This window comes from Tursiops truncatus, chromosome 14, assembly GCF_011762595.2.
Source record: "Tursiops truncatus isolate mTurTru1 chromosome 14, mTurTru1.mat.Y, whole genome shotgun sequence".
In the NCBI taxonomy this organism is placed as follows: Eukaryota; Metazoa; Chordata; class Mammalia; order Artiodactyla; family Delphinidae; genus Tursiops; species Tursiops truncatus.
The window spans coordinates 54,704,387-54,731,746 of NC_047047.1; the positions used below are offsets into that span (position 1 = coordinate 54,704,387).

Sequence of the window (27,360 nt, forward strand, 5' to 3'; positions counted from 1 at the left end):
AACACAAACGTGTTCAGTTCTGTAAGCTATGGTCTCCTGAGGATGTCACCCATGGATATAGAAATGAAACACACTGACGTTTCTAGAGACAATGAAACTTTGTTTTCTCCTTTTGGGATTCTTTCTCTTTTAGTTTCTTTGTCCACTTTGTATCAGAGGTTACTGTAGGGGTCTATTAATGAGGGTGGAGTCGAAATTCAGGTTTCCTTTGGAAAAGATGAACTGATTAGCACAAAAGGTGTAATATTATCAGAGTCCCTGAGGAGAGCAGGAGTTGCCCCTTTACAAAGGAGACGTTTACTATGGTCCTTGAAGATGCCAGTCCTGGGCATCCTGGACAAAGGCGGCTCTTCAGCAGGGCCTATTTCTGTGATGGGGACAGACGTGCAGCGTTGCTGTGGGCAGTGCCCTCACCCTCTCCTGAACTGAGGACTGAGATGACATAGTCCTCTGCTGTTTCCCCGTCTCCTTTCCAAAAATCTCTGAATCTTCACCCACATCTTTTCCTTCTTCCTCCATTTATAGAGAATGTCGTTCTCCTCGTGTAAGTGGAAGAGGCTCCAGCTTTCCAAGTTACAACACACGAAGTCCTGGCGTGGCAGTTATCTGGGTAAGTGAACGCAGGCCTGTTCCTGAACCTCTCCAGCCCGCCCCTTGCCCACAGGGCAACACACCCCTTGTCATTGTGAGCTGGGGTGTCTGGGGGTGCGCTGGCCACACGGGGACTCCTCCAGCAACAGCTCTGCTCCGCTCCACCCAAGTCCTGAACACATGCTCTTCAGCCCCGTCTCCTTTGTCCTAAAAACATGTCCTTGTCCTAAACTCTCATTGTAGTTCCACCTTTAAGCTAGAAACCTAGTTCCTTATAGAAGTTACACTAACAAACACCTCAATATGTCCAAGATCTAATTCATCATTATTTCCCCATAGAGGTTCCTTTTTTGGATCTCCTTTTTTATTAAGAAGAAAAATCATATTGTTTAGTGGGTTGGTTCTGGTGTCTGTCAGCTGTTTTGTCTCTGAATTCTTGAAAGAGGAATTCCTGCCCCAAGACAGCATCTCACAGGTTAGTATATGCGAGTGGCTGTGAACATATATTCATAGTTAACAAGGATGAATAAGATGATGATGAAAACCCCATCATTTCCATGACTGTAAAACTGGGAATGTATGGGATACTCTTAGTCTAATGCTTCATAAAGAAAAATTTGTAGCAGCTAATTTATGGTTGCGGTGTACAGAGGATGTGTCACTAAGCAACACGGGAGAGATGGCGAAAGCGGGACGCTGAGTTCAAGGGCTTCTGGCAGGCTACACCGGGGAGGCAGGCAGTGGAGGCGGGTCAGGCAGGTAACCAGGATCACCAGGATTACCTAACAAACACTGGAGAGAGTGTAGACATGAAATAAATTAAAACAAAGCTATTCCCTATTAAATGGAAGCATAAATGAGAAGTAATTTCCTCTAACATTATGAGATGGAGTCTGTCACTCCAGAATAGCTGTATCCATAGCAGTGGCAGTGGTCAACTGATAAATGTGTCCTTCTGAACTGTCATGTCTTCTGATGATTGGACAGTCACGGAAACTAGCAGCATAAATGAAAAAAGACTCAAGACACATTTGGAGAGACAAATGAAACATTTTATTTTTTAATCTTCAAAATCTTCTGCCATAAGACAGGAATGCATGATAGAAATGGCTCAACATCTTCACATGAAACACTTGGATTCATTTTCATTCACAAGTTTTTCTAAAAACATCTACAATTTCATAATCCCACCCACTTCCAACCATTATCACAGATTTAGTTGACTGTTAAACAGTAGTCGCCAGCAGTAGAGCTGGAACGCTTTCTGCGTATTAGTAGTGTCTTTGGAAACTACCACCCAAGATATCACGAATATAAATTTCATGGTACACAGCAACCCCAAAGGTGACTGATGTCCCCAAATAAACTCCCTGCTTATCATGGAGAGTGGTATCCCCCGGGTACTTAATGAAATGCTTTTTCTTCTCCTAGAATTACTTGTTCATCTCATAGTATTTTTCTTGCAGGGTATATAGCACATGCTGACCTGATGATTCAGTCACCATAGCTAATAGGCAAATATATATGCCTGATACTACTGCTGCTCTCTGATAATTATGTACAAACATACTGAAAAATGATGGGTTGCTTGGAGTCTACCTCCCTTCTTCTGAAGAGAACTACTTTGAGGTTTTTTTTTTTTTTTGAACAGTTGTAAACAAAAGGAAAGAGAAATACATGGACATATATCTATACACAGAGATAACACACTGAGTATTTTCAGTGTGGTGCATATCTTCTTATATAGAGATACACAGAGTGAGTGTCTACACTCACCCCTTCACACATACCCACACCCTTACATACAGCATGTGAATACAAATGTCGTGAGTGTCCTTGGGAGTTCACTGAAGTTTGTGTATTACCAAATGATGATGAAATACCTGATTTGTATTACTCCTGAGAAGACAGTAGAAGGGAATGACAGTTCTGATGCACTTTGGAATGGCACAGTCACGTAAACACTTGCATACTTAAGACTTTTGAACTCATCCAAAGTTTCTAAACATGATCTAACCAAAAAAAAAAAGATATCAAAACATTGCAAGTTAAAAAATAAAACAGTCTTTTTTTATAATCAAAGTATAAACAAATATATAGGAAATGCATATTTGTCAGTAATTATTTTGAAAATAGGAAACACATACTTAAGAAAAACAATCATCTGACAAAACTTAAAAAAACAACTATCCAATGCATAATAACACATGCACTGCCCCCAAACAGCAGAGGATAGCCACATCAGAACTGCAAGGCTTACAGCAACTCCACCAGAGAAAGATCACTGTGTATAGCAGGTCTGTTAGTATGCAATTTATCAAAAATGCCTGTGACTATTATTCACACTTATATAAAAAAGAATTTGCCATTTGTTGAGTATTTTATCCCTCAATAATCTGTATAAAAATTACACCTAAACCAGTGAATTTCAAGCACCAATTCAATCATTTAAACTTTATTAATATTTCTGTTATTGAAGGAGCAAATTATGATGAAGGCTAAGCTAAGATTAGCCAAGTGTAATTTTATAGGCGTGCGGTTTCTTCTGTTCATTCACTTGAATGCCAAACATTTGAAAATGTTTAGGCCAGCAAAGGAATCCTTGGAGGAATCCATTATTTCGGAGTATCAATGGTTTAATATACATTAAAAGCTCTTTAACAAACCACTGCTTTCTTAGTTCTAAGATAAAATAGATTTGCACACAGGAAATTAAGGGGCTTAGAAAAGGCAGCACCTACATGGTAGACTAACAAGCACATCTGGACATCTGCTGGCTACGTAAGAAAAGGGTGTTGTTATTATTTAAGAAGGCAACACCACTGCTCATGGCACTAATGAAGTTTTTAACTAAAAAATTTCCACTAGACATTTGGGGTGGGAGGGAATCTCAGTAAGAGAAGGTTTTTTTTGGTTTTTGTTTTGTTTTTCTGATTTTCAGCATCAGGAAAAAAAAGTAGCACAGTCTGAGCCAGCAGATGAGTAACAGTGTTTGTGATGCCTCTGCTTGTTCCTGAAGAAAACCTGCTCAGATAATGAGGGGTTTATTTAAAATCTATACAACCGCTATTTTTGTTTCCAGTATTAACATCATACCACTCACGTACACAGTAATTTCCGAGACACAATTAATGTTTCAGTCTTTTCCTACTATTAAGTTTGGTTAATTTTCAACACACATCAAACCGAACCTTTAGGTCGACCGCATTTAAGAGACGGAAGATAAGACTATTGAAAACAGATTACGTGGAAACCAAAATCTCCGTCAATAGTGATTCTCCATCACTTCCTGGCCTGTTATCTGAAACTTTATCACAAGACCACATCATGCAGCTGGAGGAAAAAAGTGAGTCACGCGGAAGTCCTGGTGTTAGGATAGGGGTGAAGGGTCTTGCTGGTCCCCGGGAAGAGCGCCTTCGCTCTGCTCATCACTCATCTCATGGGCTGGCTCTTCATAAACAGGCTCACCGAGGTCTTCGCTGCCCCCCTCACTCTGCTCCTCACTGTGGTCTTCGCTGGGCCCCACAGTCTGTTCCAGGCTGTTCTCCAGAAGTGTGGGAGAACTGCTTATCCTGCTTTCTTCTTCAGCTGTCTCATTTAAGGGCTGGGAAGGAGGTGGTGTGGGAGCATCAGACTGCATGACACTTTCAATGGAAGAGATGGGGGCTTTGGTGAGCGCAGTATCTGCTACAACCTCATTTTGAGGCAAAGATAACTTTTCCACAAGTTTCCACTGAATGATGCTCGTGTCTTTTCCACCAGTTGAAATCAGGTGACTGTCATTATGAGTAAAACTGACATTGGTGACATGGCTGCTGTGGGCACTGTACTTGTGACTGGGAGCCTACATGAAATAAATCAGATAGGAAAATTAAACTCATTCTTCACATGCCTACTTACAGCAATGGAGGTGACTAGGTTAGGGAGGTCATTCAGTTTGTGAAACAGGTAATTCAGATCAAAACCACAAGTCATTGACTCTGAGGAATAAAGCTAGCAGTAATTTTCTTTTTAATACCTATTTATGTGGGAGAAACAAAGTAACTGGACAGCTGTACTTTCAGACTGTAAAAAAAATAAATGTCTCTTCTGCATACTTGTTAAGAGTTTAGTGACTATTCTACTGAGACGGCTAGGGGAGAATTTACTAGGTTGGAAAGATTAGAGACGATTTGGGAGTCATAATGTTGATCATGTACCAAAAATAAAATATTTTAATATGTTTAGAAGAAATTTAAAACTACCAAGGTATCGGGCTTCCCTGGTGGCGCAGTGGTTGAGAGTCCGCCTGCCGATGCAGGGGACACGGGTTCGTGCCCTGGTCTGGGAAGATCCCACATGCCGCGGAGCGGCTGGGCCCATGAGCCATGGCCACTGAGCCTGCGCGTCCGGAGCCTGTGCTCCGCAACAGGAGAGGCCACAACAGTAAGGCCCGCGTACCGCAAAAAAAAAAAAACAACAAAAAAACTACCAAGGTATCAAAATGAAAAAAAAAGGACAATAAACAAAAATGAATAAAACATCATCAAGTGGCTTCTCGGTCTTCTCCTTTACCTTAATGAGGAAGGAAAAGACAAGCACTGCCTGCTTGGATGCTTACAGATGACCCTATTCCCTCCCCACAAGCACTGTAGTATCACAGACAGTAATTAGTAACCCTATGAATATTTTCCCACCATTGACACAATATATTCCCAAACAAAAATTATCCCCAAACAAAAGGCCCTATAACACTAGTTTTCATTAAGTTGATTTTACCTTTGCTTTGGAGCAGGGATACTGAAACAGGTGGACTTTGCAAAAGTCATCAGCAACAGCTATCACCTTTCTATTGTGGGATCGCACCAGTGCATTGATATCTGTCCCATCAGATCCTTCTGGCCAGACACCTTTGATATGGAAACATGGTGGGGGCGGCGGGGGGGGATAGAAAAATTAGCCTGAAAAATACAACTGCCATGCTACGTGTGTTTATTTTAGAATCTTAATTTTCATCCGTGTTCAAACTCTTAGCTGCTAAATGTCCCTTAAAGATTTCTTAGTGGCTCAATACTTCATTCAAATGATGAAATTTTATCCAAAATCTAATAATAAACTGAAATAACCTCAAGATGGAAAATTTAAGACTTTAAACTTTAAGACTCAAAATACTCACTAGTAACCAGCAGGTGGTGCTAATAAATTTAGTTTTAGGTCGTCTCACCTTGACCATAAGCTCCTCCTGTTTAAAGTTTCCAGTTGGAGGGGAAATTCTCAGTTATTTCTGTAGCACAGTGCAGAAACAATGCCATAGCACTAATTCTTCAAAGTGGACTCTGCTCCCTTTCAGGCAGGCATTTAAAAAAAAACACCTCATAGAGATTCTTAATGGAAATGTATAGGCCATCCACTAGTCTATCATGTTATCCATAGAAGTCTCCATAAACCATTACTTATGTCCAAAGGTTGACACAGCAAATTTAATTATTCTGAATCATTATGAGGCACTGGTAATCATGTTCAACATAATCAGCACAAACCTCTACTAGACTAAAAACATACAATATATAACAGTTGAGATGCTGGCCTCCTGTAGTTCAGTACTGCTCTAGAGAACAATTTTCTTTTTTGTAAATTCACTAAAGATGAAACACTTCTTGACTGACATCTCTTAATAAGTAAATTAAATATTGTTTCACTAAAATAACAAGGCAAGTTACTAGCTATTGGCCACTGCTTCAGCTTCACCCAGAATAATGAATTTGTTTACGGACTAGTCAGGGTTATTTTGTTTCAATTTCTTCCAAGCCTGGTAGGCTTCTTCATCTCAGTAGCAGTTGTATTTAGAACAAGTACCCATAATGGATTATTTTTCTAATGCACACAGCATAAAGAAATTTTCAGATCTACCATCAGAGTGCAGGAGAGAGTCCAACTTTTCAGAAGGCAGAGATACACTGTTAATGGAAAAATATCTAATATTTTGGGAATTGCTTTAGGTACTGGTGCCACATCCATATCCAATATTCTAATTAGAGTATAACATCTCTTTTTAATCCTAACTTTCTCAGAAGAATTCCTACAGATTGGCAAAGACTGAGAAAACCGTCAAAGGACAGATTTCTAGAAATGTCCAAAACATGAGGTTAGGAATGATCTCCACATTTTATCTTTAAATAATGTCTACTGAAAATGCCTTTATATGTCAGTATGGTACTGGGATAATTGAACACCCACATGCAAAAGAATAACAACTGTTGACAATGATGTGGAGAAACAGAACCCTCGTACACTGCTGGTGGCAGTGTAAATGGTGCAGTCACTTAGGAAAACAGTCTGGCAGTTCCTCAAAAGGTTAAACACAGTTACCATTTGACCCTGCAATTCCACTCCTAGGTATAACCCAAGAGAATGAAAACATGTCTACATGAAAACTGTTCACAGCAGCATTATTTATAATAAAAAGTGGAAACAACTTAAGTGTCCATCAACTGATGATGAACCGAATGTGGTATAGCCATACAAAGGGATGTTATTCAGCCGTAAAATGAAGTACTGATACATGCTATAACATGATGAACCTTCAACACCTGTGCTAAAGGAAAGACGTCAGTTTCGATGGATCACATAGTACATGATTCCATTTATATGAACTGTCCTGAATATGCAAATCATTAGAAAAAGAAAGAAGATCAGTGGTTGCTGGGAGGTTGTGGAAGGAGGAGGGAGAGAGTGACTGCTAATGGGCAGAGTTTCTTTTTGGAGTAATGAAAATGTTCTAAAATCAGATGGTGAAGATGGGTGCACAATCCTATGAATATGCTAAACCCACCAAATTGTGCACTTTAAACAGGTGAATTATATGGTATGTGAATGGTATCTCAATAAAGCTGTTATTTTGAAAATGCCTTTACAAATTTGAAAGCTTCAATTTTCACTTGCAGGAAAAAATTGTGAAAGGCAATCTATACTATTATGTAAATGCCTTTCCTTTTTAATTGTCTTTCATATTTATTGGGGACCAAAAGTCTGCTGAATTCTGCAGAGAATAAACCTCATATTGGTTCAATCGTAAATACATTCAGCTTCTCTGAACTGTGCATTAATAGTGATAACACTAAAGAGTACTAAGTGAAGTGAGTCAGAAAGACATACTATATAATATCACTTATATGTGGAATCTAAAATATGACACAAATGAACTTATCTATGAAACAGAAGTGAGAGAGTGGCATGGACATATATACACTACCAAACATAAGGTAGATAGCTAGTGGGAAGCAGCCGCATAGCACAGGGAGATCAGCTCCGTGCTTTGTGACCGCCTGGAGGGGTGGGATAGGGAGGGTGGGAGGGAGATGCAAGAGGGAGGAGATATGGGGATATATGTATATGTATAACTGATTCACTTTGTTATACAGCAGAAACTAACACACCATTGTAAAGCAGTTATACTCCAATAAAGATATTTAAAAAAAATACACTCTGCATCTCTATTAAAAAAAAAAAGAAACAGAATGAGGGACATAGAGAACAGACTGGTGGTTGCCAAGGGGGAGGAGGGTGGGGGAGGGTTGGATTGGGAGTTTAGGGTTAGCAGATGCAAACTGGTATATACAGAATGGATAAACTACAAGGTCCTATAGCACAGGGAACTATATTCAATGTCCTGTGATAAACCATAATGGAAAAGAATATGAAAAAGTATGTATATGTATGTATAACTGAATCACTTTGCTGTACAGCAGAAATTAACACAACATTGAAATTCAACTATACTTCAAAAATAAATTGAAAAAACACATGTAGACTATTTTTCATTTAGAAATTTAAGTATTATACATAAAAACACCACAAATCGCCTTTTCCCATCAAGTGCAATGTCCTTACCAAAGACTTGAAAGCCTAGCACACAGGTGTATGTTGTCCAATCGATGTCCTTACAATCTGATCGATTCCTGATTAGTTTGCAGCCATTTGGAATGTCCCCTTTAAATTTAGAAACAGGAAGTATAATCACAGTGCTAGTGTACAAATGTATTTGAAAATGCATCTTGACTCAAACTAGCCACGTTTACTTGTATTTATAATCCATACACTGAAAATGTTAAGACACACTTGAAAAGAAAGTGTTTAACACGGTTTATAGAACTATAAACTGTTTCCCACTGAAGTTGTTTTGTCTTTAAAATGCGTAAATGCCCATCCATTGTACTCCTTCCTGCCTCCAGGAAAAGTTGTTAAATACAGAACCATTCAGAGCAGGATCAGTCCCCCTGAATAATTTCTCATGACATTCAAGTGAACTCATTACTTTGAGATTCTCATTCCTTAGCCAGCTCCAAGTAGCACATGCTTCTTCAGGTTAGAGGGGCCAGTGTGCAGTGGCTGCACAATTCAGAGTCCATGCAGCCTGCTCTTTACTGCCCCTGACAGACACATCTCAGCCGTATGTAATCATTCATACTTACAGTACAGAATCTCATAGTCTCCCGAGTTAGACATTATGTACTTGTTGTCTGGAGACCAGTCAAGGTGTGTGATATAGCTGGAATGTCCCTAGGAAGTAACACATCAACTATTAGAAAGCGTTTAGAGTTCTGAATGATAAATAGTCTCATAGTAGCCAGTACTGTCTTCTGAGTAGCCATTCACTGGGAATTCCTGAAGTAGAGAGAGCAGTACCACGGCCTCTGGAACTGAACAGGGCTCAGAACAGGTCTTTGGTTCTTTTTCACACTATCTTCTTGGGAGCTAGAACTGTGGAACTGAAGAGATCTGACCACAGTGGAAATGGTAGGCACTTGGAACCTGGGAGTATCCTGCTGGTCTCTCCATTTTGATACCAGCACCAAGTACTACCTGTGCTACACTTCCAAGAAAGACAGCCTCTTAAAAGACACTGAAACAGATACCACAACCTCAGGCCTTATTTCAAGTCACTAATGTCCCTAATTAGAGTGACTTCCTTTTTGATAATGAAGTATTGGTTCCATGTTGTGTACAAAAAGAGTACAGTTTTCCTGGGCTGCTGCTTCAGTACCCATGGCACATGGAGGTCTAAAAAAACTCCTATCTCCAAAGAATATTTTTTGGGAAAAGTTATCCAACATCACACTCCCTCCAAACAGCTGGATCCAATAATCATCTGACTCCTTAAACAAGAAGACAGTGATCTTTTTCTGCCTAGGTTTTTACTAACACCAGGAATTCAAACAAAAAAATTACCAAATGCCATATTTTGTTGGCTTCACATGTAAGCATTTGATTATTTCCAATAAACTGCAGATAAATCACACAGGTCTTACAGTTTACACCAAAGCTGACAGAGCCTCAAAAATCACTTTTATCTCCTACACTCTGTATTAAAACATTTAATTTCAATTGTACATTTTGAATTACTAGCTTTCTGCTCACATGGTTTTTTTTTTTTTTTTTTTTTTTTTGCGGTACGCGGGCCTCTCACCGCTGTGGCCTCTCCCGTTGCGGAGCACAGGCTCTGGACGCGCAGGCTCAGCGGCCATGGCTCACGGGCCCAGCCGCTCCGCGGCACGTGGGATCTTCCCGGACCGGGGCACGAACCCGTGTCCCCTGCATCGGCAGGTGGACTCTCAACCACTGCGCCACCAAGGAAGCCCATGGTTTTTATTTTTAAAGTTAATAAATTCAAAATACCTTAGGTGTAGTTTTCAGTGATTTTCACAAAGCATTTTAATTATTCCAGTAGCCTTCTGAAGCCAAATGACATAACCTAAAACCTCTCTGGAGCTATATCTCCACAAAAGTGCTGCATGGCAAATACCCACATTTATACATTTAAATGAATTTAAATTATGTGAATTTGAGACCTGTGAAGCTTTCTGAAGTCCCTGGAGATTAGCTGGTATGTCAGCAAACAGGTTGGGAGTCACTTGCGAGGCATGTGGGAGACCTCCCAACTTAACAAGAAATCAATTTCAATGCCAGAAAGACACATGTGGTTCTTGGGTATTTTCTGAATATGGCAGGAGGGTGGGGTTCACACAGATCTTTTCCATAGTGTTCATGGATCTGATGCCTGGCTCTGGAATCCAGAGAAGCCAGGCTTCTAAGATAAGAAAACTGGTGCTACATGAATGAAGGATTTAACCAGATTAATCATGTCAAAGTGTTTGAACCTTTGTGAAAATACTTTAATAGTATTATTTAGAAAAGCATCAAAGGCAACGTGTGGATACATAACATGCGTGTAATTCACATCTGTGTTGGACACAGCATATTTAGATGGTAAGTCAATATAAAGGATTCTCAAAGAGAACTCGAGCAGGAAAAGCCCCCAAATTTAGAAAAGACCTTCGGGAAAGTTATCAATTTATATTGGAAAACGAAGTGAGTATTTTTTCGCTGATGTGGAGTCCAATAAAGAAGCAAAGAAAAGAGTAGATGCAACTGTCTGTCGGGAGTCTATGGTGCTGCCTTCCCAGACCACCTCAGAGGACCCTTGTCTCACCCAACTCTTAGGCCACGCAAGGCACATACAAGACTTGGGGGAAAACACCCTCAAACGTCACCCCACAGGCACAGACACAGTTGGGAGCAAAAAGTACACCTCGCTGAACAGAAACAGAGTACTCTTAAGCTGATACTTTCATCACTGCCTTTAAGCAGCTGAATGGTGTAACCACAATAACAATCACAAGTGATGGTGCCTAAGAATAACTCTGGAAAAATAAGAAATATCTCAGCTGAATCTTTGTTAATCACATGGAAGGTTGTCATCTGCATCAGTGGTTTGCAACCATGGCTGTATATTAATATTACCTGAGGAGTTTTCAAACAAGTACCAGAGGCCTTCAGTTAGGGGACTAACTTTTTTCCTAAGTAGGTATCCAGGTGTCCCCTCACCCTCTAGGGTAGTGACATCCAATGGACCTTTCTGCAGTGATGAAACTGTGTATCTGCACAGTCCAATGCAGAAGTAACTAGCCACCTGTGGCTTCTGAGTACTCAAAATGTGGCCAGTGCTCCCAGGAAACTGAATTGTATTTAATTTCGTAAACAAAGTTGTGGTTAGTAGCTGTGATGCAGGCTGAGAAGAGTCCACTGTCTCTCTACTGATTTGAAATACCTAAACTTCCACATAAACAGAGATTTGCTTTTGGACTCTCTTTTCTGTTCCATTAGTCTATCTGCCTATTCCCAGCCAACTGTGATAGTTTCGTGGTATGAGGAAAATTTCAGATGAACTTTAGAACCATTTTATCAAGCTCATAAATATTGTGCATCAAATTTAGAGAATAGTTTGTAGAGAACAGACATGTTTATGAAGTCTTTTCTTCTAGAAATATGTCTATTTTTTCATTTCTTAGTTTGTGTTTCAGCCATGTTTCACATAGCTTCCTGTGCTTTTCTTGCTAAGTCTATTCTCAAAGCATCACAGTTTTTGTTACTACTGCAATTAGGATTTTTTTCCCATCACATTTTTGACGTGCTTTGCTGGTGTGAGAGAAAGCTGACCTTTAGAGTGTGGACTGTAGAGTGTAGCCTGTCCAATCCAATCTTTAGACTGTAGATTTGTAGAGCATAGTTTATCCATTCCACATGCTCTTAAGTGCCCAGCTAAAACACTGTTATTTCCTAATCTCTTTTGCAGCTATGGGTGGCAGAAGTCACTGAGTGGGGCTTCCAGGAAAACTTTAAAAATCGACTTAGGAGGAAGAGTGTCTTTTTCCCCCTTGCTCTGTCCCCCTAGAACTAAGATGGGATGACTGGAATTCCAGCAGCACCTTATTGAGGATGATGGAGTAGAAAGAAAGAAGGACCCTGAGTCCCTGATGACTTCTTTTAAATAGGAACACATCCCTCATTTGTTGAAGCCACCAAGTATTGCAATATAATTCCTAACTGTTATGGTAATATTGAAATACGTACTGCATTAGTTTTATGGGTAATTTTCTTGGAGATTTCTAGGTAGACAGTTTTAAAAGTCTTTTACTCTTCTCTTTCTTATATATATTTTCATTCACCAAAATCCTGACCAAAAAACACTTATTTTACCAGCACTTCTTGCGTATTCTAACAGACTCTGTAATGCTTTTTTAGTATATCACTACAACTTCATTACACTCCATCTCCTGGGCTAAGATCTTTGAGTAGCAGTGTTAAAGGTATACAGGAACTGGAGTCAAACACAGAGCTATTATGTTGGCACTCAGGGACAGTTTCAACTGCTTGGTTACAATTTATTAGAGGGACACTTCCTAAAGTTCTAAGCCCAGTATGTTTCTGAAGCTATAGGGTCACTTAAATGTTAACTAGTAACAGGAAATATTGGAAACAAAAGAGAAAACAGCATTTGTATTTGGAACTCTGAGAGTAGGTCTAGTTGCCACATTTTAATCTTTACAACAATCCTATGAAAGTAGGAACTATTATAATCTCCAGTTTTAAGATAATAAAATTAAGACTCAGAGAAGTTAACTTGCCTAAAGTTGCAAACTAGTAAGCAGCAGAGCCAGCATTAACCCAGTTTTTTCTGTCCTGTATCATAGCAGACAACAGATAAAAGGAGTTAATATGAGACTATAAGACCAGCTGGTGGAAGCAGACAGCAAGAAGTGAGAGCTGGAAGCAAAGCACAGAACAGAAGATAATTAGAAAAGCAGAGTGGCTGAGCCTTTCATTATAGCCTCAAAGAGTACTATAAGCTTTAACAGTTCCTGAAGATATTTCAAAATAATACTTCATATGCTCTAAAGATAAAAGCTGCCTAACTGGAGAGGGCAAATTGATAAACTTGGCAGTTCTCAACACTTCCAAGGTCGTCTCATTATCCCATGTCCAACACTGCTCTTTCCTTTCTGCATCAGTTGCTGTACTCTGAAAGCACAGTACACTGATATACACACTGAAAAATCTGAGGCCTTTTTGTACCTTGGGAAGTCTGCTCTACTAAGAGTTAGGAGAACAGGGTTCAGGACCCAGATCTGCCACTATGTCAAGATGTGACCAAGGACAAGCCATTTATCTTCTCCGAAACTCAGTTTCTTCATCCGTAAAATGAGATCTAAGTTAAGTGCTATAGTGTGACCTGTAAAATTTTATGATTCCACAAGATTAAATTATATTTGATAATACTCTGTTTATTAAGACATGGACTTGTTTAAAAGGTTGGGGTAAAAAATAATTAAGAAAAATTTGGTGCCTGGTAGGGTAAACTTAAGTAATCTGAAAATTCCTTTCAGTGGAATATTTCATTTGATCATGCTGTACAATGAGGCACTATTATACTACTATTCCCAAGTATTAAGATAATAAATCGATTAAAAGATGTATTTAAATAAATTAATGGATATTGATTCATAATTTTTGTCGAAGTAAATGAAAATATTTTGGATAAATTATAAAACTATAAAGTTGCTTGTAGATCAGTTTATAGGCTGGTTTTAGCACATGGTACAAAATACGCCCCATCCCCCCCCAAAAAAGCAAAAAGCAAATAAACAAAAAAAAAGCAGTAAGTCTCTTCTCTGAATAGAAAATGGCCTGGGTTTTACTTTTGTATATACTTTTAAAAATTCATTCTTTTATTCATTCCCCTAAAACTCTTTTGTGATAAAGACTGTTAAAGGGGGATTTCCCTGGTAGTCCAGTGGTTAAGAATCCATCTTCCAATGCAGGGGATGCTGGTTCAATCCCTGGTAGGGGAACTAAGATCTCACATGCTGCGGGGCAACTAAGCTCATGTACCACAACTACAGAGCCCATGTGCCGTAACTACAGAGCCCACGTGCCACAACTAGAGAGAAGCCTGCGCACCACAACTAGAGAGAAGCCCGCGTACCGCAACTAGAGAGAAGCCCGCGCACTGCAACCAAGACCTGACGCAGCCATAAAAAATAAAATAAATATTAAAAAAAAAAGACTGTTAAAGGATCTGTGCCACTAATTCATCAAGTAATTTGCTAATCCTAAATTGACTGGTAACATAGATACCAACTACCTCATTTTCTATAAATTCATAGTTAACATATACTGAGTACTTTTTATTTGCCAAGCACTATTGTAAGTATTTTATATGCCTTAACTTGTTTTAATCCAGTGAAGTAGAAAGTACTACTATCTTCACTTTACAGATGAGAAGACTGAAGTAGAAGGTTTAAATAACTTGCCCAAGGTCACATTTGTGGGTGGTGAAACAAGAGTTAAAATCCAGGTAGTCTGATCCCAAGTTCATGCCCTTTAGCCACTATGCTATACTTCCTGCCTCTCTCATCCTGTTCTCAGCTTGAATGCGTACTTTTTGAGGACCATGAGCAAATCTTATGCAAATCCCCAGGGCCTAGAACATTCCCCTAGTTAGCAGACTGCCTGCCATAAGATAAGTACTATGTCTAGAATTGAATCTAATCTTCATCTTAAAATGATAAACTAATCAATCAGAAATGCAGTAAATTAAAGGAAATATGCTTCTATTAATTCTCTTAATACAGACAAACCTCCATAGAAATTATGTTTAGTGCTAGAGAGGTCACCTAGGAAATTGCAGAGTGTCAAGGATGGGCAGGATCATGGGACATTGAGATTAAAATGTTAGAGATACCCTTCCATTTCTGACTCACTCCATTTTAAAAAAGCATTGTTTTCTAAGGATTTCCTAAGAAAATAGCTTTGATTTAAGAAACTGCATTAAAACTAGTAGTCAGAGAGAGAGAGGTAACAATATTAAACTCTCATCAAAGGAGAAACCTTTCTAGAGCATACAGGGAACTGCAAGATTCTACTGTCAGGTAATTTCAGTTTCAAAGATAGAGATTAAATTTTAAATCTGCTAAGTTTAAAGGTGATACATCAATGTAAACATTTAACTCTCTTTTTACAGAAATAAAATTTTCCAACAATTTTATAGATTGACTTCACTACTTACAGTGCACTTTCCATGTCTGCTATACTTTCTTCCATTTTCTGAGACTACATAGAGGTAAATAAAGTTGTCATGAGACCCCACAGCCAGGAAGGTGCCATCTGGAATGAAACAGGAAAAAATGTTGAATATAGAAATACACTGATAGGTTTATTTACTGTCACTTTACTGGACCTACACCAAATGGTATTTTACAAATGTTGTTAAATCTCATCAACTTAACTATTCTTTGGTGTTTAATGAATGACTCCTTCCATCACTAAACATACTTGAAAACCAAATGGTCATCTGGTTGAGTACACAATCCCTTCTTGGAAATGCTCACGGGCCTTGGACTCTTCCCTTAGTCTCATCTCCTTCTAGTTAGCGACAGACTGGCCCCAGGGAGGTTAACCTACTTTTATGGGTCTAAGTATACAGTATTCATATGGCAAGCTGAGTGTACAATTGCTCATTTCAGCTGAGGACATGTGATCTCTCCAACTACAGGGTCCATTCTCTTGGGAAAGGACCATATTCTCTCACAAAGGACCATTGTACTCACCACGTAACAGATGGTCAATAAAGTCCATTTGATCTTTGGGTTTTAAATGCTACATCTGCAGTAGTTATTTGCTATTACAGCATTGAAAAAAGCCAAACCAAGACAGAAAACCTTTTCTGCTTCAAGACAACTCTTGCCAAGCTTAGAGCTTGAAGCAAATACTTTTCCTTCCTTGTTCAACACAGAGAATAGCATTCTGAGCTTCCTCTGAAATGACTCAGAAGAAATCAAAAAGATCATTTGGACTCCACACTGACCCAACAACTACTGGAATATATTTTTGAATATAAGAAAATGTCACTCGAACTAACTCCAGGGAAGAATTATGTGGATCAAAACCATATTAATAGCGGGAAAAAGGAACCGACTATCATGGAAACTTAATTAACATTTTGAATAAAGTATGAAAAGAAGTATTCAAAGTAGCTAAACGAATTGATCAAATTCATGAGTTGCTGAGTACTTTATCTAATTAACAGACCAATCATTACTATGTAACCAGTAAAAATCAAACTAGATTTTAAAGAACTTGAAGGGCCTATAAAATTTGTATATTTTGAATATTATTATAATTTATTTTCTATTATCTTATATACAAAGAAAAAGTTGCTAAATAGATTAACATTCAGCCTAATACAGTACCTATTCAAAATTCTAAGTATTTGTAGTTCCAAAAAAATGGGATTTGATTGCACTGTATTCTGTTTTCAATTGCAAATGCAGTTGTAACAGTTTGTTCTAAATTTATGTTTGCTTGATGATTTAGAATGTTGTTTAACTTTAGCAGATCTTTTGCAGTTTCCTGCAGCAGAATTTAATCTAATGTTGGGGGAAACATATTCAATACTTAACAACTCTAGAGAGTAGAGAAAAAAGTAGTCAGCTTTACTGGAAGTGAAAATATGCAATTACAGAGAAATGCTGTAAATGCCAGGAGTGGGAGTAAATCTGCCTACCTAATGAGTAGCGCATCACAGAGAGCTGTTCATTCCCGTCTGTGTGGATAGAAACTAGATCTCTGGTTTCTGCATCCAGAACAAACCACCTGTTAAGAAGTAAAAAATCAAAAATTTTCTCAGATATTATAGCATTTATAGAAAAAAAAAAAGGTTGCTGACTTTTTCTTCCTTTTAAAAGAAAAAGAAATTCTAATAATGCCCTTAAGCTGGACATGTTTCCCTTTTCTAACAAAGGATGAGTGCAAAATGTTGCGAGATACAATAAAAATATACTTATACGGGCCTAGGCATGTTCACATTTCTATTTAGGTATTCACTGAATGCCGATGATGTCTCTTTTCGAGGCACTGTCCAAATAGAAAATGACAGGATTATCAGTGTCCTTGAAGATTACACTAGAGCCAGGAAAAAGGAAATGAGCCAATTAAAACAACGATTAAGCGCCAATCTCACCGATGGTGACTACATACAGCAGAAGAACTCACAGAAGGGAAATGAATAGCAGACAGAAAAAAACCTTCGGGGAGGATGTAGAATATGAGTTGAGCTGAATGTTGAGGGAAAGAAGTAGAGGCAGTTGAGGCAGGAGGAGTGACAGCTGCACTGCCATGGAGGTGGGAAGGAGCATGGACAGTATGATGGTGGGAGGGAAAGGCAGAGGGCCATTCATTTGGTGAGAGTTCAAAGGGACCAGCAGGGGGCACTCCTCCTCTCCAGTACCCCCTGCACATGCAAGCTCTAAGTTCTTTGAAAAACACGTCTTCATTCACATTTACAGGAAAAGTCAAAATGTAAAAAGCCTCTGAACAGGTAAAACAATGACTTAAATCCAACTACAGAATAAGTGACTCTTATCAAACCCTGTTCTAAGAGCACCTGAAGGAAGAGATGGTACTTCAGAAGAGCATGGTGAGATACTGGGTACAAAGCAAAGACTGGGAATTAGGAAGGACAACTAAAGGATAGATAAGGGAGAGGAGGGCAGGTTATGGACAGCACACACAGTTAGTTGGAGGAGTTTGGAGGTGAGCACTGCCTGGCTCAGAGCAGGCACTAAAATAAATATTTATAGAATGTACAAATGAACAAATAGAAGATAAGTCTCGAACCTGACAAATGCAAAGGTTTAGCAAGAATTATGTGGCAGCAGTGCAGTGTGTAGGAAGAAGTGGTTGGGGTGGCAACAATGGAACAGGAGCAGAAAATTAAAATCACTGTCTTAATCTCATGGAACTGGATGGGACAAAAGAGCAGCAAGTTTTGTTTCTAATTATTCAGATGGAAAAATTCCACCACTAAATTCAGTAACAGCAATCGTAACGACAGTTCCTTTTAATTTGGAAGCATTATAAATAATATCTGGACAGAGACCACTATGCCTTCAGATAAAAAGAAGTATTAGGGCTTCCCTGGTGGCGCAGTGGTTAAGAATTCACCTGCCAATGCAGGGGACACGGGTTCGAGCCCTGGTCCGGGAAGATCCCACATGCTGCGGAGCAACTAAGTCCATGAGCCACAACTATTGGCCCACGCGATACAACTACTGAAGCCTGTGCACCTAGAGCCCGTGCTCCACAACAAGAGAAGCCACCACAATGAGAAGCCTGCGCACCGCAATGCAGAGTAGCCCCCGCTTGCCGCAACAAAGACCCAACACAGCCAAAAATAAATAAATAAATAAATAAAAGAGAAATTTTAGGAGACAGTAAAGGGCTTAAAAGAATTAAAAAAAAAGAATAGTGATGTTGCTTAACATGCCTTCGTATATTCAAGGTAGAAGATAAAAAACTAAAGGATCCTGACTCTTCACCTATCACTGAAATCCCTTTCTAATTAAACATGTTCATGAATGAATTAGTAATTTTTGAGTTATGGGTTGAAACTTCTACGTAGATAACCTAATTCATAAATTCTGTCTTCTACTCAGGTAAGAGAAATAGCTTCTATCTGTGAATACCTGAGTTTATTAAAAGCCAATTATTAGCAGGAAATTGGCACTTTGAAACCCTGCGCTGAATGTTTGATCATTTCCACTTCAAAAGGTGCATGAAGAACATATCTTATTGCAACTGGACAGCATCCACAGATTATAGGTTTCTTCTGAGAATGTAATTCATTAATCAATTTTTATGGCTGCCACCATGGAACTCCTAGAGCCAAGAAATGCCAAAGCTGATGCCAAGTGAACCACCTTTTCAGAGTAAGGAAACAAAATATTCCAACTTGGACTGAACAGACATACCTAAAGAACAATGAGACACAGCACCGCTCTGTAGGTATGAGGTTTCAAGTTTTTAATGAGTTTATAGAAACTTTACTATACTTTCTTAGGCATTTAAAATCACCAATTTTTATTTTGGAGAAGCCTCAACTGATACTATTTCCAGTTCAGTTTAATCTTCCTATGGAAACTGCAAACAATTTTATCTCTTTGAAAACTCCCTTTAAAAGTAATAAAAAAAGGAATTCCCTGGAGGTCCAGTGGTTAGGACTCTGTGCGTCCACTGCAGGGGGCACGGGTTCAATCCTTGGTTGGGGAACTAAGATCCTGCACACCGCACAGTCAGCCAAAAAAAAGTAATGAAAAAACCCAGAATGTCTGTTGGTATAATATGTAGAAACCTAAAACTCTGAGTCATTTACTGGTTAGAGATGGCAGCTCTCAAAAAAGAAAAAAAAAAACCAACAACAAAACCCTACCTACTTTTTCTATTTCTTTAATTACATATCAGAGATTAATTCTTCCACTTTTGGCAAGGAATTTTTAGTAATAATAACTTTGCTGTTAAAAGTATACAACTTCCATATGGATCCCCAGCAATAATTTTAAAGCTCCCACCCTTTTCACTGCATGAATTACGTTCTACCTTCAGAAAAGACTTTCTGGCTCAGGACCTCTATCCTTAACAGAAGTATGGAGAGGATTACAAATCCTTTAGCAAAGGGAATTTTCTAGAAATAAATATTAAGTTTTCACTGTGCTCACCTGCATTCTCATTCTAGTCTAGATTATACACATTGAAACCAAGCTTCTGCTTTAAGGTAATTTGCAATCATTACGGGGCTCTATAGGGCCTAAAGGACTTAAAGAATCTTTCTAAATGTCATTGCTCAGCATCAGAGATGGGAAATCTTTGGCCATATATTTAAACTAATCTGACGTGTGAGTCAAGTACCCATACACAGTACCACCATTAACTAGATGACTTTTTAAAAAAGACACTTACTGATTTCTTTAGTGGCAAAAAGAGAATCATAAGATTTCAGAGCTGGAAAGTATCATACTTTACAGTCCCTAAATGAATATATATGTGTTCATAATAGGAGTTAAAAAATATTCATCATAATATAAAGTGTATCCTCTGGGTGGCAGGTTTATAACTTTTTCCCAACTGCTTTTATGAAGCTTCTCCTTATAAGAATAGGAATGTGGCTTTTATAATCGGAAAAACATAAAGTCAAAGTCAGGGGAAAGAAAAGCCCAATTCAAGCCCAATTCAACCCTCTTATTTTACAAATAAGAACACTGAAATCCCATGATGTCAAAACGCTTGGCCAGTCATCAACCAACTAGTTAGTGGCAGAGCCAGGATAGAGCTTCTAGCCCTTGGGCTTTTCACTACATCACACCAGGGAAGGGTGTGATCCCATGGAAAGTGCTCTCTCTGCCTGAGCTACACTAACATTCAGGATCTAGAGAAGAAAGAAGTCAGCAAAGGAGGCAGAATTGGCGTTTATAACCCAACCGGGGAGACGGAGTGAGTTCGTAAAGTGGTAAATAGTTTAAAGTAAAATGAATGACACAAGTTAAGGATTATGAGGTTTCAGAGCAGGGAGCAATCACTGAGGATGTGGGTGGTCTTGGATTTCATCACATCAAATGTGGCAAGGAGAGGTGGGATATAAATAGGTGGAGAGGGATAGGTAAGAAACTACAAAAAGGGCTGAGGTGTACCTGAAGGACAACGACTTAACCATTCTCGCTGGAATGGTGAGGGGAAAGATTTTTAATGGGCTTTAAGGGCCAGGCTAAACAAGTTTGGATTCCACTGTTTAGCAATCAAGAGGCCTTTAGGAATGTTCTAGTCCAGTTAGCTCATAGTTTCTTGTGTTTGCTCAATCCATTCCTCCTGCTTGATATAAGCTCCTAACTCTTCACTGCTTCTTCAAAATCTCAGAACTCTGTCAAGGCAGGACCAATTCCACCTCCTCTGTGAAGTGTTCTCTGACCACTCAGGCTCACAGTAATTTCTCTGTTGATCTTCAAGCATTACTGCCTGTTTATGCAAGTAAACTACTGATATGACATGCTCTATATCTTTTTATGTAGTATCTAATTAGGTTATAAGCTATTTGGGTAAGACCATGTCTTATATAATATTTCTTTGTGCCACTCACTGCATCTAGTGCTTTACAACTTGTAGGAGCACAGAGTGACTCCGAACTGGAATTATAACAAGGCAGAACTCAAGGAGATTCATGCTGATAGAGTTCAAAGACACTGTACACCCTGGGAAATGAGCTCTGGAGTACCGATGGGCCAAGTTCAGCAACATCAAATTACAGAGGGAAACAAGCTATTCTTTTCTAATTAGAAGTTTTCTCTTTTAATTATGTCTAAGAATAAAGTCTCAGCTAGTGCTAATATGTCTTTAACATCTCCCTTCTGAGCTAAAGGAGCATTTCTTACACTCAGAACCTTTCTAGTCAACAGTAGAATTTGGTAACAGTACTTCAGCTACATTGCTGGTTTGCCAAGGTTACAGTCATCATCAAAACTAACCTTTAAAAATTGTATAAAAAATTCAAAAAAAAATGATGAGTAGAGCTGGATCACTTAAGTCTCTCCAGGTCTAACGTTCTGTAATTCCACATCGAAAACTAAATCTAATTTTTTACCTTTCTGCTCACCAGGTGCATTTTCCCAGCTTGCTCTTCCTTGTCAAAGCTGTCACTATAGATCAGAAACTTTGGGGTCTCTTTTGAAGTCACCTCTCTCAGTCTGCCCTCTCCCCTTTCCATTCCAGTATGGTTATATATAGTATGTTTTATATACTGACTCAAGTCCACGGATTTCTTTCTTTGAAACAATTTGAACTTTAATCTTTGCTTTTTATTCTCCCTACCATCATTTCAAGTCTATTGATTTCCCTACCTCTGGGTGTCTCACCTCCATTTACCAGCCTATAAAATGACTATGGCAAAAACTCCTTTCTTAAATAGTGTATTAGAATAGTGGTTTAGAAATAGAAATGGGTCCAACGAGGAAAAGAGTAAAGTTCTGTGCAAACTGCTTGGGGAATTTTGTCTGAGCTGACACCTGACATCCTGATGGGATGGCAAATATATTTGTGGTTTCTCTAAGGCCTGCAAGTGGTATAAAGATTAAAGCGCCTTTTGAGAAACTAGTTTCAAAAAAAAGGAAGGGAGGGACTTCCCTGGTGGCGCAGTGGTTGAGAATCTGCCTGCCAATGCAGGGGACACGGGTTCGATCCCTGGTCCGGGAAGATCCCACATGCCAGGGGGCAACTAAGCCCGTGCACCACAACTACTGAGCCTGTGCTCTAGAGCCCGCATGCTACAGCTACTGAAGCCCGTGCTCCACAATAAGAGAAGCCAAAGCAATGAGAAGCCCGCGCACCGCAACAAAGAGTAGCCCCCGTTCGCCGCAACTAGAGAAAGCCCATGTGCAGCAACGAAGACCCAATGCAGCCAAAAAATAAATAAATTAATATATACATATATAAATATTTATTTAAAAAAGGGAAAGGATGATTAATTGGGGTCTTGGAAAAATCAAGCAGAATGTATTTTACCAATAATTCAGAGATTATAAACTTTCAAATTCATAACGGCTCAGGTTCACATGTATTGTGAGCTTCATGAAGAACTTTAAATTCCATCAAGAAACACAAATTTAAAAAAATGGGAGAATGTTATATTTGAAAATGTGTGGTATGCCTAAGTGCAATTTATTAATTAAATGGCTTATATAGTCAATGGTTCAACAAATCTAAAATTTCGATAACTAATGATTAACAATTACCAGTATATACTAATTTTTATCCATTTGTATGCTTTAAGGCTTCATTTCGGTTTAGGAGATATCAGGTCTTATTTAAAGCCTTATTGAAGTGCCAGTATTACCCTGGCAAAACCAAAGACATCACAAGAAAACTACAGACCAATGTACCTCAACAATATAGATGAAAAAAATCTTCAACAAAATACTAACATACTGAATCCAGTAATATATAAAAAGAATTCTATGCCATGACCAGGTAGGATTTATGTCTGGAACACAAGGTTGATTAGACATTTGAAAATCAATTAATGTAATACTCCATATTAATAAAGGACAAAAACCATGTTATTTCAATAGACTGGAAAAGGCAGCTGAAAAACCCAACACTCTTTCATGATTAGAAATTCTCAACAACAGAAAGAAAATTTGTCAATAGGATAAAGGGCATCTATGAAAAACCCACAACTAACATTATACTTAATGGTGAAAGGCTGAATGCTTTCCCTCTAAAATAGAGAACAAGATCAGGATGACCACTCTTGCCATTTCTATTCAATATTATACTGGAGGTTCTAGTCAGGACAATTAGGCAAGAAAAAGAAAAAACAATTCAGACTGGAAAGGAAGAAAACTATATTTGCAGATTACATGATCTTGTATGCAGAAAACCCTGAGGAATCCACTAAAAAAACTATTACTAAGAAAATAGGTCAGCAAAGGTGCAAGATAAAAGATCAATATATAAAAGGTAGTTGTATTTACATATACCAGCAATGAATATTCTGGAAATGGAAATGCAATTTCATTTAAAATGGCACCAAAAAAATGAAATACTTAGGTGTAATTTAACAAATGTGCAAATTTGTACCCTAAAAACATCTTTGAAAAAAACTGGAGACCTAAATAAATGTAAAACATCTCCTGTTCATAAATTGGAAGGCTTATTAAACTGTTAAAATAGTGACATTCCCAAATTGATCTATAAAGAGAAAAAACAATCCTTATCAAAATGCCAGCTGGCTTTGTTGTAGAAATTGACACGTTGATCTTAAAATTCATGTAGAATTCAAGGGATCCTGAATAGCTAAAACTGCTTTGAAAAAGAACAAAGTTGGAGGACTCACATTTCCCGATTTCAAAACGTACTGCAAGGCTATAATAATCAAGACTGTGGTACTGGCATAGGATGGACAGAGAGATCAATGGAATATAACTGAGAGTCCAGATAGAAACCTATATGTTTATGGTCAATTGATTTTTGACAAGGGTGTCAATATGATTCAGTGCAGAAAGAAAAGTCTTTTCAACAAATAGTGTTGTAACAACTGGATATCCACGTGCAAAAGAATGACGCTGGATATCTATACAAAGATTAGCTCACATCATATACAAAGATGAACTCAAAATGAATCACAGACTTAAAGGTAAGAGTTAAAACTATAAAATTCTTAGAAAAAAACCATAGGAATAAATCCTGAAGACCGAAAGACAGAGGAAGAATAGATAAATGGGACTATATTTTTATATAGTAAATTTATATAAATTATGTAATTTTTATTTAAAACTTCAGTGCAACAAATATTACCATCAAGAAAGTGAAAAGACAACCCTTGGAATGAGAGAAAATATTTGCAAATCATGTTACCTGATGAGGTACTGTATCCAGAATATATAAAGAGCTCTTACAACTCAACAATAAAAAAACAAATCAATTCGAACATGAGCACAGGATATGAATAGACATTTCTCTAAAGAGGCTACACAAGTGGCCAATAAACACATAAAAAAGATACTCAACAGCATTAGCCATCAGAGAAATGCAAATCAAAACCACAATGAAAAAGTGCTTCACAGCCACTAGGATGGCTATAATCAAAACACAGGCAATAACAAGGGTTGGCGACGATGTGGAGAAATTGGAACCCTCATACTTTACTGGTAGAATTGTAAAATTGTGTAGCTGTTGTGGAAAACAATTTGGAAGCTCCTCAACATGTTAAACATAGTTAACTCTACTCCTTGGTATATACCCAAGAGAACTGAAGACGTATGTCCATACAAAAACTTATGTATGACTATAACTCAAGTGGTTATTTGAAGTATATCCACACAATGGAATATTTGGTGACAAAGGGAATGAAATGCTGACACATGCTATACAACATGGATGAACCTTCAAAACATTAGGTTAAGTGAAAGAAACTAGTCACAAATGACCACATATTATATAATTCTATTTATATGAAAGGTGCAGAATAGGCAAACCTATAGAAACAGAAAGTAGATCAGTTACTCAGGGCTGGAAGTGGGTGGGAGCAATGAGGAGTGACTGCTAACGGGTACAGGAATTCTTTTTGGGTTAATGACAGTGTTCTGAAATTGAGCTTGTGATGAAGGCTGCACAACTCTGTGAACGTCTTAAAAACTACTGAATTGTATACTGTAAATGGGTGAATTTTATGATATATGAATGATATCTCAATAAAGCTGTTAAAAAGACTCCTTACTATATGAGGATTAGCAATGTTAAGGAAGTACTATGTCCACTTAGGGCCATGCATTGAATTTTCTTCTCTTAGAAATATTAGTAACATATTCTTTTAAAATGATATTTTTTTAAATCACTGTGATAATTTATTCATACTTGTGCTTACTTCTTTTTAATTCTTTTTTTAAAACTAATTTATTTATTCATTTATTTTTGGCTGCATTGGGTCTTCATTGCTGCATGCGGGCTTTCTCTAGTTGCAGCGAGCAGGGGCTACTCTTCGTTGCGGTGGGCAGGCTTCTCACTGTGGTGGCTTCTCTTGTTGCGGAGCACGGGCTCTACGCACATGGGCTTCAGTAGCTGTGGCACGTGGGCTCAGTAGTTCTGGCTCGTGGGCTCTAGAGCACAGGCTCAGTAGTTGTGACGCATGGGCTTAGCTGCTCCGCGGCACGTGGGATTTTCTTGGACCAGGGCTCAAACCCGTGTCCCCTGCATTGGCAGGCAGATTCTTAACCACTGCGCCACCAGGGAAGCCCTTACTTCTTGACTACAAGAAGTAGAAGATTTCTACATATGGACATGAAGACATCTTTAAACATTTTGCTAGTCAGCTTTTCTGGATCATGAACAATTTGGACACGTGTTGTATTAAACTGACAACAACAAAAATCCTTGCCCTAAGTGTGACTTTTTTTAGGCTTAGGGTCAGTGATAATAATCTGAATGGCTACATTGAGGAATTTTCTGTTTTAGACAGTACAGCCACATATTCACAGATCCATGTAAAAAATAATAAAGGAGAAAGTTCTCTAAGAAACAACAGACTAACCAGATGTGAAACCAAAGACAGGAATTAAGTATAAAATGAACACTGATAACTACATCTCCCCTAGATTTTAAATAATCCTCAACTCCACACCAGAAAGGATTTTTTTTTCCACTTTTTATTTAGTTATCATATCACTTTCATTCATAAGGTGCTTTCTACTCGCAACGCCAAGAGGAAACAATTGGCTTAGCTTTAGCTTAAGTCACTTAAAGTAAGTGACTTTTCCTGTTAAGCTTGCTAATGATGACTTCACAGTAACACTAAATGTTAGAAAGTAACTTCATTGCAATTTAATTACAAATTGGGGCAAACTGTATTTATGTGTATGTATATATTGCACATTCATCCAATGAAGTGGTGAGTCTTAATGATTCAAGTCCTTCTAACCCTTACTACTCCACTTGGTGTTTAACTCCTTCTTATACACAGTAAATGCTTTTAAAATACTATGTCAGCCAGTGATTTAACCTTCAAAGATAAACTTTCCTTATAATATTTCTAAGTAATGCTACAAACACCATAAGTACATCTCAAAGAGTACTGGTGGAGTAGTGGAAAGAGACAAGCTTTGGAACTATATAGAACCTGAGTTAAATCCCAGCTCAATCACAAGTGATTGAACCTCTATGGATCTTGGTTTCCTGTTTGTGCAAAGGAGATATTAACGAACATTCTGTTGCATTCTTGTGAAGACTTAAAGTACTATATGAAAAGAATTTAGTACAAGGTCTGTCATCAGATACTGAATACAGGGTGGCTCTTATTCTTACTACTTCATTGATTTTAGCATTTGTGATATTTGTTCAGCTGCCCCCAAAACAGATCTGACCTGCCATATGCCTGTTTAGTCCAACTTTAAGTAATAATCTATTACTGACATGTATTTTGGGGAAATCTGAGATAGTAAAGCCATCTGTATTTGCAAGTCATCACCAATTACTCTCCCAAGCAGCCTAATTCTAAAATTCCACTATTTCAGAACCACTCAAATAGCACCTCCAGTTACATGTCCACATTTCAAAGTTTATCTTTACCTTAAAGAT

General features: G+C 38.3%; 1 protein-coding gene across 8 annotated transcripts in view; it reads right to left on the reverse strand.

Annotated features, from left to right (window-relative positions):
* Positions 1–1,621: 1,621 nt before the first annotated feature.
* EML4 (EMAP like 4) overlaps positions 1,622–27,360 on the reverse strand; it is a 153,759-nt gene continuing 128,020 nt past the window's right edge. For all 8 annotated transcript variants that reach the window (XM_073791414.1, XM_073791415.1, XM_019942712.3 and 5 more), the window contains 6 exons: positions 16,973–17,061; positions 15,476–15,573; positions 9,042–9,129; positions 8,461–8,559; positions 5,350–5,480; positions 1,622–4,435 (listed from right to left, as the gene is read on the reverse strand). In XM_073791414.1, coding sequence (XP_073647515.1) covers positions 3,962–4,435; positions 5,350–5,480; positions 8,461–8,559; positions 9,042–9,129; positions 15,476–15,573; positions 16,973–17,061 — 979 coding nt within the window. In that variant the 3' untranslated portion in view covers positions 1,622–3,961. The remainder of the gene's footprint in view (positions 4,436–5,349; positions 5,481–8,460; positions 8,560–9,041; positions 9,130–15,475; positions 15,574–16,972; positions 17,062–27,360) is intronic.